Consider the following 13,753-nt stretch of genomic DNA (forward strand, 5'->3'; position numbering starts at 1 on the left):
AAAAAATAATAATAATAATAATAATAATAATAATAATAATAATAACCTAGCCTTTCTGGGCCTCACTGACCACTTCCTTAAAATGGTAATCAGGACCAGGTGTGGTGGCTCATGCCTATAATCCCAGCACTTTGGGAGGGTAAGGCGGAAGGATCACTTGAAGCCAGAAGTTTAAGAACATCCTGGACAACATAGTGAGACCCCATCTCTACAAACAAGAAAAAAATTAGCCAGGCACAGTGGCACATGCCTGTAGTCCCAACTACCAGTGAGGCTTAGGTGGGAGAATTGTTTGAGCCCCGAAGTTCAAGGCTGCAGTCAGCTATGATTGCACTACTGCACTCCAGCTGGGTAACAGAGCGAGACCTTATCTCTTTAAAAAAAAAAAAGGAATCATAACACTACTTCCTCCTAGCATTCTTGAGAGGTTTAGGAGTATAAATCCACGTGGGATGGGCACGGATGGTGGCTTATGGCCGCAATCCCAGCACTTTAGGAGACCAAAGTGGGACACTCCCTTGAGCCCAGGAGTTCAAGACCAGCCTGGGCAAAATAGGGACAACCTGTCTCTACAATTTTTTTTGTTTTTTTTTTGAGATGGAGTCTCACTCTGTCACCCAGGCTGGAGTGCAGTGATGTGATCTCAGCTCACTGAAACCTCCGCCTCCTGGGTTCAAGCAATTCTCCTGCCTCAGGCTCCCAAGTAGCTGGGACTAGAGGTGTGTGCCACCACACCCAGCTAATTTTTGTATTTTTAGTAGAGACAGGGTTTCACCATATTGGCCAGGCTGGTCTCGAACTCCTGACCTTGTGATCTGCCCACCTCAGCCTCCCAAAGTGCTGTGATTACAGGTATGAGTCACTGAGCCCAGCCCCACAAATTTTTTAAAATAATAAAAAAAAAGAAGTGTAAATCTATGTAAAGCATTTAGAACAATGACTGGTACACAGTAAACTGTGTACCATAGGCTGACACTGTATTGTGTGGTAGGGCTATTAACAGTGAGAAGATACATCCTTGCCCTGATGAAATTTCGACTTCATCAGATTTTAAATGGATAATGATCCATGACAGCAATGCTCTGTTGCTCAGGCTGGAGTGCAGTGGCGAGATCTCGGCTCACTGTAACTTGTGCCTCCTGGGTTCAAGCAATTCTCCTGCCTCAGCCTTCCAAGTAGCTGGGATCACAGGAGCGCACCACCATGCCTGGCTAATTTTTTTTATTTTTCGTAGAGACGGGGCTTTACCATGTTAGCCAGGCTGGTCTCAAACTCCTGACCTCCAGTGATCTGCCCGCCTCTGCCTCCCAAAAGTGCTAGGATTACAGGCGTGAGCCACTGTGCCTGGCCTCTTATTTTTCTTTTTTCAACAGTGATATATAACAATTCAGATATCTTTTTTCTCTTATTAGGGAAGAATAAAATGCACTCTGTTTTCAAGAGAGTCATAGTAATTGTTCAAATAATTCTCAGATTTTGAACGCTTTTAAAATTAGTTACTATTATAATTAAATGGTATATTGATAAAATAACAGGTTTGCAAGCAGCAACAGTGTTTCAAATATAGTGATCAGAAATAAAAGATCCCTTTATAAACATAATTTGTTTTATAAACAAACTAGTGATTTTTAAAAAAGACACAAAATTGGCTGGGGTGGTGGCTCATGCCTGTAATCCCAGAACTTTGAGAGCCCAAGGTGGGCAGACCACTTGAGGTCAGGAGTTTGAGGCTGGCCTGGCCAACATGGTGAAACCCAGGCTCTACTAAAACTACAAAAGTTAGCTGGGTGTGGTGGCATGTAGCTGTAGTCCCAGGTCCTCAGGAGGCTGAGGCAGGAGAATGCTTGAACCCGGGGATGGAAGTTGCAGTGAGATGACGGGTGCCAATGTACTCCAGCCTAGGCAACAGAGCAAGACAATTTCTGGAGAAAAAAAAAAAAAAAAGACATAAACTTTGTCTTCATGGATAATTTTGCAATATATTTTTAGTTGTATTTACTTTAACACGATCTTATATTCTTTCTAAACTAGGAAATTTAGAGGGAAAAAACATTATAAGAAATGTTTGTCTATGTCATGACAGAGAGAGAAGTTAAAACAACAAAGACCTAGGAAGAATCAAAGCTTAAGTTGCAAAGGAGGTTGAGGAAAGCTAAGATCTATAGGACACAGGAAGGGACAAGATTTAAAAGCCAGAATTCTTTTAGTAAGATAGGGGGAAAAAATCAAAATTTTGTTGATTTTGTTCATTACTGATTCTCAGCAACAGTCAGAATGAAGAGTGTTTAAATGCCATAAATGAACAAAGCACAGAAAGTAAAATTTCTCATTCACTCCCTGCAACTCTATGAAAAGGAAATGGAACATCCTGTCAAAAAAATCATTCATTCATTTATTTATTCTATAAGCAACATATGTTCATTAAACATGAACTATGTCTGAGATCCTGTGCTAATAAATGGAACAGAGTCTCTGCTCTGTAGGGACTCAAAGTCTAGTGAAGGTGGCAGACAAATACAGAGTTAATTGCAAAAATGTGACCAATGAGTATATAAAAGATCCATGGGGCACATCAAAAGGAAGTACCTAATTGTGTCTAGGTGGGTAAGGGAAGGTTTCAGAAGGAGATACTTGGGCCAAGTATCAAAAGATGAAGATGTCATTGTCATGCAGCTGAGCACTCTGGGGAGAGGAAATATGGGGGATGTAGGTAATGGGGAGCCCTCAACATGTTTTAAGTAAGGAAATTACTTCTTAGAAACATAAGTTCAGTGTTTATACAGAGAAGACGAAGAGACTAGAGACTAGGAAACTAATCAGAAGTTAGATGAAAAATGAGATGTTACAGTGGAGAATGAAAGAAAAGATCAGATTTGGGAGATACTTTGGAAGTGGAATTAATAGGACTTGATGACAGATTACATGTAGGCACTAATAAGAGTGAGAAATCTAGGGTAAGCCCTCTGTTTCTGGCTTGGATGACTGGCTAAATGGTGGTGTCATAAGCTGAGACCAGAAGGAATACTGAGAATAAGCAACTTTTATGACGGGGAAGATTAGAAATTCAGTTTGGGAACTGTTGAGTTTGATACAGAAATGCCCATATAATTAGAAATGCCTATATAATTAGAAATACAGAGCTCAGTTACAGATGTGGATTGTGTTGAGGTAAACAAACACAGGAAAGAAGTAAAATGCATATTATTTTTCATGTGCATTGTAGAATAATATGCATTTTACTTCTTCTTTCCTGTGTTTATTGACCCAGATGCTGTCTCGCAGCTGGTACTGTAATGGCACTTCAACAAGTCATACCACCACTCTGTCAAAGCCAGCTGTTTCTAGGTGATGGCACATATGGTAGGGGAATTTTGTTGCTCTCAGCCCATAACCACACTTCCTTTGCTGTTAATGGGTCCCCATTAGAGGCAATGTTGTATGAAATAAAATAATGACGGATAATGCATTATGAGAGGTATTATTGCCAGAAGTAATGCAGGCAGAGAAATAAAATTGATATCCAGAATATTTGTCTATCATTGTGAGGACAAATGGATGCCTCCTCTATTATGGGAATGGTCTAATATAATCATCCTGCCACCAACTAGCCAGCATATCTCATTACTGGGAGCAAAGCAACAGCTTTTAATATATAATCAGCAGTGACTGTAGCCAGAACAGCTTTGGTGAGGGAAAGACCATGTTGTTGAGTCTATATAAAGCCTCCATCCCTGTAATCTTGGTCACTTTGGACAAGACTCCACGGTGCAACCACTGAGGTGCCAGGGGGAGAAGCTGACATTCACAGGATGGATCATCTTGTCCATCTGATATTGAGAGCTGTCTGCCTCATATAAGCCCTTTGGAGAGCATTCACATGGGACAGAAGTATACTTTGTATCCATTCTGAGTATACCTCCACCCTGACCCTATACTCACCAATTTTCCAATTTTATTCTTTGCAAATGTTGATCAGCTGGGAAACTATAAATGTTGGTCAGCACAGTCAATGAGATGCCTACCTCAGGCTGTTTCCCCTTCAAACGAAGTGGAAAACCAAACATACCACCTGAAGTTGTGCTCACTGGAAAGATATCTTTTGATCATTTTCTGGGCCAACTGAGGAATTGAAATCAGTAACTGTCCATTTTTAGATGGTGCAGCATCCTGTACAGATCCAACTTATTTTCTCCAACATATTCCTCCCTGTTAACTTGTCATGGGGACTCCCTGTGAAGCCAAAGGTATGGAGACCATGTGGAGGTAATGCAGCTTAAGTAGTGGTTGCAGGAGTCTGAGCCACCTGCACATGCAGTTTACTTGGGCCTTCTGGACCTTCTCAGACTCATTCCCATATAGACCGCATTATTTTATATTGAAACAGTGCTAGATACTCTCAATTTTATGGTTTAATTGATTAGATAAATCCCAGGTCAGTTCATGATCATAGCACTTGGTACCCTATTATTAAGCATCCAGTCTCTACCAGGACCCAGCTGCAAATCTGGAACAGATTTTCAAATGGAATATAGCTTCTGGCAGAGGAAGGAATTCATTACCTTCTTCCTAAACCCTAGAGGTCTGTGCTGTGATTCTCCCATTAGGTCTCTTTAGAGACTCTACAGTTTTTCACTACCAAGGACATTTTTAATGCTGTTGGGACTGCTGGGCCATAAAGCTCAAGTTGTAGGGCAGCTTGACCACATTGTGGATCTGCTACACACCTCTTTCTTGCTCCATGTCCCACTGGAGCCAGTCTGCTTTATTAGATCACCTAGTAAAGAGGTTGGAGCAGCATCCCCAAAATATGTCATACGTTAGCTCTCAAATTGAGAGAGGGCCTCTAAGCGTTGTGCTTCTTCAAGATGGACAGTATAAGGTACAGTAACTTGTCTCTCATTTTTGAAAGAATATCTCAAATGTCTTTAAGCTTCAGTTATATGCCAGATCCTTAACTTTTTGCAAAGTTTATCTGCCTCCTTTTAGTGTGCATTTGTCCTACTAAGCCACCAAGGAGCTGTTATTTTCTGCTCACCACATCCAATCAAGGTAAGGTCATCAATGTAATGGACAGGCATAATGTTCTATGGAAACAGATGTACAAGCCCCTGGGGACAAGAGCAGGAAAGCTGATATATTTTTGGGAGCAAGATGTAAAAACACACTCTGTTCTTTCCATGAAAATGCAGACTACTTCTCCTATTGCTTAGTGATCAGGATGGGAAAGAACACATTTGCCAGGTCAGCTGCAGCATACCAGGTACCTGGCGCTGTGTTGATTTGCTCTGTTGAAGAAGTCACATCTGGAAGCCTCGCTACAACTGTGTTATCACTTGACCTCTACCACTTCAAAGTTCCATTAGTCCCAGTGAACTAAAGGGACCAGTTCCATCATAGCTTTCCCCACTGTCATCTCAGCCTTGTAAAGGACAGCCACCACAGAGTTCATCAAGAAATATGCTGCTCCTGGGCCAGACATGGTGGCTCACGCCTGTAATCCCAGCACTTTGGGAGGCCGAGGCAGGCAGATCACAAGGTCAGGAGTTCGAGACCAGCCTGGCCAATATGGTGAAACCCTGTCTCTACTAAAAATACAAAAAAATTAGCCAGGCATGGTGGTGCATGCCTGTCATCCCAGCTTCTCGGGAGGCTGAGGCAGGAGAATTGCTTGAACCCGGGAGGCAGAGGTTGCAGTGAGCTGAGATTGCGCCACTGCACTCCAGCCTGGGTGACAGAGTTAGACTCCATCTCAAAGGAAAAAAAAAAGAGAGAGAGAAAGAAACATGCTGCTCCCTTCACCAAGCTATTACTTCATAGCTTGATGAAAAAGGTATCTCCTGGGACTTCCTGGGGTGATGGCTAGATGGTGGTTTAGTAGATTGCACATAACAGAAACAAACACACAATTCCCTGAACTTTTAGAAATCCTTTTTCTAATGGAACAGGAATTAAAAAAAATTAAAGAATGTGTAAATAGAAACTCAGTTGTACATAAGAAAACCTAATTCCCTCTGAGAAGGAGAAAGAGTTGGAGTGCTTTAAAAATTAACTGCCTGTTTTTCTGTGGCTAGTGAGCCTTATCTCTCCTCCTTCCCAGGCATTGTAAAGACCCTGTTTCTCTAGCTGTGCAGCTGCAAGGTCACTAGACAAATAAACTCAAGTCATAAAACATATTTTCCTTGAAAAGTAAGAAATGATGTAATGCATGTCTCAATTAATTGAATTAACTATGGTTTCTCACTTCTGTAACATGCTTCCCCCTGCACAGATCTCCCCCAACCCCATGAAGTGCTTAAAAGGTAACTTAACTCTCTGTTCAGGGCTCAGTCCTTTGGATGTTAATCCGACTGGGCCGGTACACCTAAAATAATAAATATCCTCCTCAACCCCATCAGTCTCTCTGATTCCTTATCAATCCTGCTACACTACAGTATACCAGAGAAGTTCCAGCATTTTGCAAAGGTTGAGCTTTGGTTGGCTCTACCTAAATCAGGCTTTGATCAGCTAACTTAACAGACCATTAACATAATTTCTGGCCAAAACATTAAATCCACAATCCCAGATGAGTATGGCCATATCAGTAAATTTGGCTCAGCCAACTCTTGATCTAACAACCTTAGAATCCACCCCCACACAATGCTTCTGAGACTCCTGGCAATATAGATTAGTAATATATTGTAACTCTTCTGGTTTATAAACGATCGCCTCTTGGAGTGGATCCTGTACCTTTGTCTGGGCTGTCCTGAAATACAAATCTCCTTCTGAGCTAAAGGCAATGAGAAATAGTGGAGGGGGAATCCTGAGGAGAATCAGCATAAGTGTGTGTGGCAACTGTGCCAGTGCAGTCACTGAAAGGCTTTTATGCAGAAAAGGGCTGTGCTGCTTCCCTCAAAAGGGAGAGCAAGGGTTCCCTACACCAACAAGGCACTTTGGAAGTTCAAGATTCTTAGCCTTGTGTATGTTTGCCCAAATGTCCTAATCCCAGGGCTCAGGGTTCTACTTCTTCCCCCCTTATCTTAGTGCAAAAGACCTGGCAGGGTTAAGCATTTGGTAGTACTGCAGGCATTGTAACCCTGTGACCCTTGCAATGAAACCCAGGGTTGCCCTCAACCCATGCTGCGGATATGAGATAAAGGACCACTTCAGAGCTGCCAGGGAGGTCTTCTGATTTTCTGCACAGGTTTAAAAATTTTTTTTATTTTACTATTTTATTGAGGTATGGTTGATGTACAATAAACTACACATATTTAAATTGTACAATGTACAGTTCTGACATGTCCATATACCTGTAAATCCATCACTACCATAAAAAATGAATCTATCCATCACCCTCCAAAGTTTCCTTGTACTCCTTTGAAATCCCTCTTTCCTCTTTTCTATCTCCAGACAACTACTGATCTGCTTTGTGTCGCTACAGATTTATGTCTTCTAGAACTGTATGTATATGGAATCATAGAGTATGTACTCTTTTTTGACAGATTTATTTCATTCAGTATTATTTTGAGGTTTGTCCATGTCGTTCTGTGTATCAGTAGTTCATTCTGTTGTACTGCTGGGTAGTATTCCTTTGTGCAGATATCCTATCACTTATTTATCCATTCACCTGCTGATGCACATTTGTGCTGTTTCTGGTTTTTCGCTATTACAATGACAAATAAACCAGCTATGAACATTCGCATACAATCTTTCTGTGGACATGTTTTTATTTTAATTGGGTAAATATGTAGGGGTGGAATGACTAGGTAGAATAGTTGGTGTGTTTGTTTTAAAAAAAACCTGCCAAACTGTTTTCTGAAGTACACACACTAATTGGCATTTGCTCCATATCCTTGCCAACAATTGGCATGACAGACTATTTCAGTCATTCCATTGGGTGTGTAGTGGTATCTCATTATCGTTTTAGTTAGCACTTCTCTAATGATTAATGATAGTCACTGGTTGAGTTATGCTAATTTGCTATGTATATATCTTCACTGATGGAGTGTTTATTCAAATTTTTTGCCCACTTTAAAATGTGACTGTTTGAGAGGTGTTTTTTCTTTTTTTTTTTTTTTTACGTATTCTTGATTTAAGACCTTTGTCAGATATATATTTTGCAAATGTTTTATCCCTGTCTATGGCTTGTATTTTTATTTTTGTAACACGTCAAAGAACAAAAGCTTTTAATTTTGATGAAGTAAAATTTAAAATTGTTTCTTTCATAGTTCCTAGCTTCTGTGCCCTCTTTAAAAAATCTTGGCCAGAACAAAAGACACTAAGATTTTCTCCATCAATTACTTTTAGATGCTTTATGGTTTTTGTTCTTATATTTAGATCTATGATCTCTTTTCAGTTAATTTTACACATACTGTAAGATAACACTCAAGTTTCATTTTTCTGCATTTGAATATTCAATTTGTTGAAAAGACCATTTTTTCCCAATTAAGTTCCCTTGGCACCTCTGTTGAAAATTAATTAACAATATACATGGGGGTTTATTTATTTATTTTTTTTGAGACAGAGTCTCACTCTGTCGTCCAGGCTGGAGAGTGCAAGGATAGCAGTGGCTGCAGGGAAAGGCTGACTGATTCCAAGGAATGAGTCATCTTGCTCACCTATTATTAAGATTCTCCTCTGCTGAGATTGTTCTTTGGTGAGCTTTCAAATAGGACACAAGCATCTTCTCACTTGGTGCCCATTTGGAGAAGTCTGCACATACCTCTTCCCCAGACCACTTGTCACCAATTTTCTAACCCATGTTCTTTCCAAATCTCTGACCATCCAGGCAAACCATCAGTCACCATCCATCTATAGATCTGTACTTCTGGCCATCTTTTCTTCCAGGCACAATATACAACCAGGTATGCTACTTGAGGTTCTATCCCGGTGGAAGGATTTCCCTTCTCCTCTGTACTGCAAGTGAAGCTGTAATGTATATGGAACTTCCTGTGAGTCCCACCTTTTACTTGACCCCCTTAGGCCTGTTAGGACTTGAGTTTGACCAACAGAATGCAGAATAAATGTTGCTGTGACTTCCAAGATAAGGCCTTAAAAAGCCTTGTAACTTCCACTTTCTGTCTTTGATACTTTTGTTTGTTTGTTTTGAGAGGGAGTCTCGCTCTGTCGCCCAGGCTGGAGTGCAGTGGCTTGATCTCGGCTCACTGAAAGCTCCGCCTCCCGGGCTCACGCCATTCTCCTGCCTCAGCCTCCCGAGTAGCTGGGACTACAGGCGCCTGCCACTACTCCCGGCTAAATTTTTTTTTTTCTTTTAACTAGAGACGGGGTTTCACCGTGTTAGCCAGGATGGTCTCAATCTCCTGACCTCGTGATCCGCCCACCTCGGCCTCCCAAAGTGCTGGGATTACAGACGTGAGCCACCATGCCCAGCCACATGGGGGTTTATTTCACAATTCCATATTCTGTTCCATTGACCTATATGTCTGTCTATATGCCAATATTACAATGTCATGATTACAGTAGCTTTGTAAGTCTTGAAATCAGGCAGTATAGTTCTCCAATGTTGGGATTCGATCAGGTTGCTGGGAAAAATATTAGTTATGATGGCCACAAAACCTTTTTGGAAGGCCTAAGGGTTTTCACATGACTTCGGTAATAGACCCCGCCGAAGGCGGCCTGGTCCCACTACCTTTAGTTAAAAAGTTTAAAGTAGTAAACAACGGGATATGGGGAAGTGTTATCTAGTTAGCTTGTTTACTCATGTGGTCTTAAGACAAGCCTTTGATGTGTGCTTTTTACTGGGGAAGTCCACAATGTCAGTTACCCTCTAATGGCATTGACTCAAGCTTTTGTTAAGTAATCTTAATGAATAAATATGAGTCTCCCTAGCTGACTGGGGCCAGCCGCAGTGACAAGCCTCTCTTGGTGTGTAGGCGGTCGGACACTCAGCAGGATGGGCAAAACAGAATATCTGTGTGTCAGTGTGCATTTTATTCATTCGTCGTTTGGGACAGGGGCTGCAGGCAGACCCCCTGCAGCTAATGCCCTCTTGTGAGGAGCAATACCTCATTTCAAATTTATTTTTTTCCCCAAATACTACATATTTCCTTAGTAAGTATTTCATCAACTTACATTTGCCTCATCCACTCTATTTTTCTAAGTTTTCTTTTCTTTTCCAAGTCTTGCCTTCTCTTCAGTTTAGAGAAATGGAATTCACTTTCCTTTTTGTCTTCTACCACTATACCGTCAGTAGATAGCCAAAACTATTGAGAAACAAAAACGAATATACAAAATGTTGAAATATTGATTGTGAGGTTATCTGGCAACAGAAAAGAACTTCTGTGTGTTCAGTAGGAATATGCCAAGATAGAAACAGAGGAGAGGATAGATACTTTCAAGGTATTTCTAATTAAGTTAAGGGTGAGTAGTACACTCAGCCTTCAGAAGCACATGCTACAGATAGACCAACAAAGTACTAGTGTACTGAGGTACTTAATAAGTATTTGTTGAATGGATAAACAGATATATTCTAAGAATGTCTCATCTTCTCATATGAATAGACCTGACCTACTCTTAGTGCTGATGGCTTTTGATAACTCTAATTCTCAAGGAGTACAGCCACCCTGCAGGAAAGCAGAAGTCCCTGTACCATGTCCTAAGACTTTGTGGTTTCCCCGTTATGACACTTTCTCCTAACTGGTTGTCTATATTCACCCTCCAGCTCATTCCGCCTGCTCTATCACACATACCCTAAATAATAAGGAGAGTTTGTTAATCCTTCCAAACACTATATATTTGCCCTTATTAAACCACTTAACATATTTACTACACTGTACTGAAATATCCTGTTTACTTGACTGTCTCCCTAATTGAAAGGCAAACTACTTAAGTCTATCCCCTGCATCCAGAACAATGTCTGGTATATGGTTGATATGCAATAGTTTATTAAACAAATGAATGAATTCATACCTTGATCATTTTTACTTTTCATACTTGGTATATTCTTTTGTTTGTTTTTGTTGTTGTTTTTTTTTTTTAGACAGAGTCTCACTCTGTTGCCCAGGCTGGAGTGCAGTGGTGCCATCTCAGCTCAAAATGCTGGGATTACAGGCATGAGCCACAGTGCCTGGTCATACTTAGTGTTAATATATTCAACATACCACATTCTACAATCCGCATACTGAGTATATAATCTGCTAAGTACCAGAGAGTATCTAAAGATGGCCTAGATTCAAAGTGGATAATTAAAAGTAAAATTAAATGTAATAAAAAGATAAATTGCTGTGCCTTGAAGTATTATTAGCAACCCCCAAGTAGCTAACTCAAGCAAAATGTATCAATTAAATTACTAGGATTTATTACAAAAGTACAAATGGGTTTCTAAATACATAAGATTAAAAATTAACATTTTTCTTACTGTATCAGAAACTGGCCTCCAGCCATTGTTTTCTATACGATGATACCAGCCACTATGATCCTCTTCCTGAAGATGATCATTTTTATTATGAGATGTATGCTTTGCTGGAAGTTTTGCATAATTTCTAGGGCTGTTAGCACACAGATCTTCAATAGGTCTGTGAGTAAAAATCTTATAGTATATATCAGGTGGAAATTTAACCTGTAGATGGAAAAGGTCAAAGAACCATTGTAATGTTAACTACAAAAATGTTTTACATTTAAAAAATTACATTGTTTTAATTTCATAAAAATGTGCTTTAAAACTACTAAATAAGCATTCATCCATACTTACTCCACCTAATCTGAATCGCACATGAATGCCAGCAGCAGCATCTAGAAGCTCTGCCTATAAGAAAATATATCATTTTTATATATTATTCTTCAGGATTCTGTATGTATCAATTCACTACTTCTTACTCTATTATTTTAAATAATTGCTAAATATTGACTATTTAGGAAATAGGTCAAGTGAATCAACCTCAGACAATCAATTTTAAATTAGAAAAATTGTTTAAAAACTTTTTTGAGATGGGATTTCACTTTGTTGCCCAGGCTGGAGTGTGGTGGCACAATCTCAGCTCACTGCAGCCTTAACCTCTTGGGCTCAAGTGATGCTCCCATCTCGGCCTCCCAAATAGCTGAGACTACAGGTATGCACCACCATGCCTGGTTAATTTTGTATTTTTTTTTTTTTTTCATGTAGAGACAAGAGTCTATGTTGCCAGGTTGGTCTCAAATTCTTGGCCTCAACTGATACTCCTGTCTTGGCCTCCCAAAGTGCTGAGATTACAGGCATGAGCCAAGGTGCTCAGCCATTAAAAAAATTTTTTTTGTAATTAGTAAATATTTTATAAGCTAAGTACTTAATTTCTTATGGACATCAATAACTAACACAGCTTCTATGGTAAATGAAAAAATGATACCAAACTGTTTCCTCTTTATACAACATATAAACATAAAAGCCAAGTAATTTTTTACTCATAAAATTTAACTTTTAAATAAGTCATCAAATATTACATATAAAATATTATCTTACAGGTAAATTCAAAGAAAAAATTATGAGCAACCTAAATTCAACAGTAGATGACCTTTTCTAATTAGCTATTGTTAAATTTAAAAATCCATGTTTAAAATTCTTGGCTAGGTGTGGTGGTTCACACTTGTAATCCCAACACTTTGGGAGGCTGAGGAGGGTGGGTTGTTTGAGGTAAGGAGTTCTGAAGCCAGCCTGGCCAACATGGTAAAACCCCGTCTCTACTAAAAATACAAAAATTAGCTGGGTGTGGTGTTGGGTGCCTGTTAATTCCAGCTACTCTAGAGGCTGAGGCAGGAGAATCGCTTGAACCGGGGAGGTGAAGGCTGCACTCCAGCCTGGGCGACAGAGACTCCGTCTCAATAAATAAATATATAAAATAAAATAATATAAAATAATGTAAGAATTGTATATAATAGGTTTTCTAGATTTTGGTTTGGTATGCTGCACCAAATGGAAAGTAGAGAAAAAAATTCTTGGTCCTTTATCGGAAAGCAGTTCAATATTCTCTCCTGATCATATTAGGTTACATCAGAAAATAGACGCTATTCAAACTGTAGAATCTTAAAGACAACATTAATTTTGCCGAATAATCTTCTCTTGACTAAAAATTTTATGAATTCAAATATGAAGTGTGAGATCCTGTTATAAAACCTATTTTCTGTATTTGAACTGTAATAATATACACATTTTTTCACTAAGGTGGACAGATCTTAAGTGTACAGCTCCATGAATTTTTACATATGTATTATACTCTCTTGTGCTTGGCTTCTTTTGCTCAGCATGAATCTGTGATAAATCTCTAAGATTCATGTATGTAGTTGTAGATAGCAGCAGTTAGTTCTTTTTCACTGCTATCTACCATTCCATCATATAATAGAATATATGACAATTTATATTATTGTTGGACATTTGATATATCTCTAGTTTTGGGTTAAAATGAATAAAACTACTGTGAACATTCATTTTCATGTCTTCTGTGGGTTATAGAAATCATTTCTCTTTGTTACATACCCAGAAATGAAATATGAGAGGTCATGAGATATATATGGTACGTAAGTATATAGATGGTCCCGACTTACAGTGGTTCAACTTACAATTTTGACTACAATGGTGTGAAAGTGATATGCATTCAGTAGAAATCATACTTCAAATTTTGAATTTTGATCTTTTCCCAGGCTAGCAATATGTGGTATGATGTTCTTGTCGTGATGCTGGGCAGTGGCAGTAAGCCACAGCTTCCAGTCAGTCATGTGATCATGAGGGTAAACAACTGATACTCTACAACAGGGGTCCCCAACCCCCAGGCCATGGACTGGTACCAGT

The 13,753-nt window shown here is 39.5% G+C and overlaps 1 protein-coding gene across 1 annotated transcript in view; it reads right to left on the reverse strand.

Annotated features, from left to right (window-relative positions):
* The window catches only part of LOC105500979 (chromosome unknown open reading frame, human C11orf65), a 75,873-nt gene that overhangs the window by 16,331 nt on the left and 45,789 nt on the right, over positions 1–13,753 (reverse strand). Inside the window, exons 4-6 of the mRNA XM_011926672.1 lie at positions 11,687–11,740; positions 11,354–11,554; positions 10,069–10,199 (exon numbers count right to left, since the gene is read on the reverse strand). Coding sequence (XP_011782062.1) covers positions 10,069–10,199; positions 11,354–11,554; positions 11,687–11,740 — 386 coding nt within the window. The remainder of the gene's footprint in view (positions 1–10,068; positions 10,200–11,353; positions 11,555–11,686; positions 11,741–13,753) is intronic.

The sequence above is a fragment of the Colobus angolensis genome, unplaced genomic scaffold (assembly GCF_000951035.1).
Source record: "Colobus angolensis palliatus isolate OR3802 unplaced genomic scaffold, Cang.pa_1.0 Scaffold7, whole genome shotgun sequence".
Lineage (NCBI taxonomy): Eukaryota > Metazoa > Chordata > Mammalia > Primates > Cercopithecidae > Colobus > Colobus angolensis.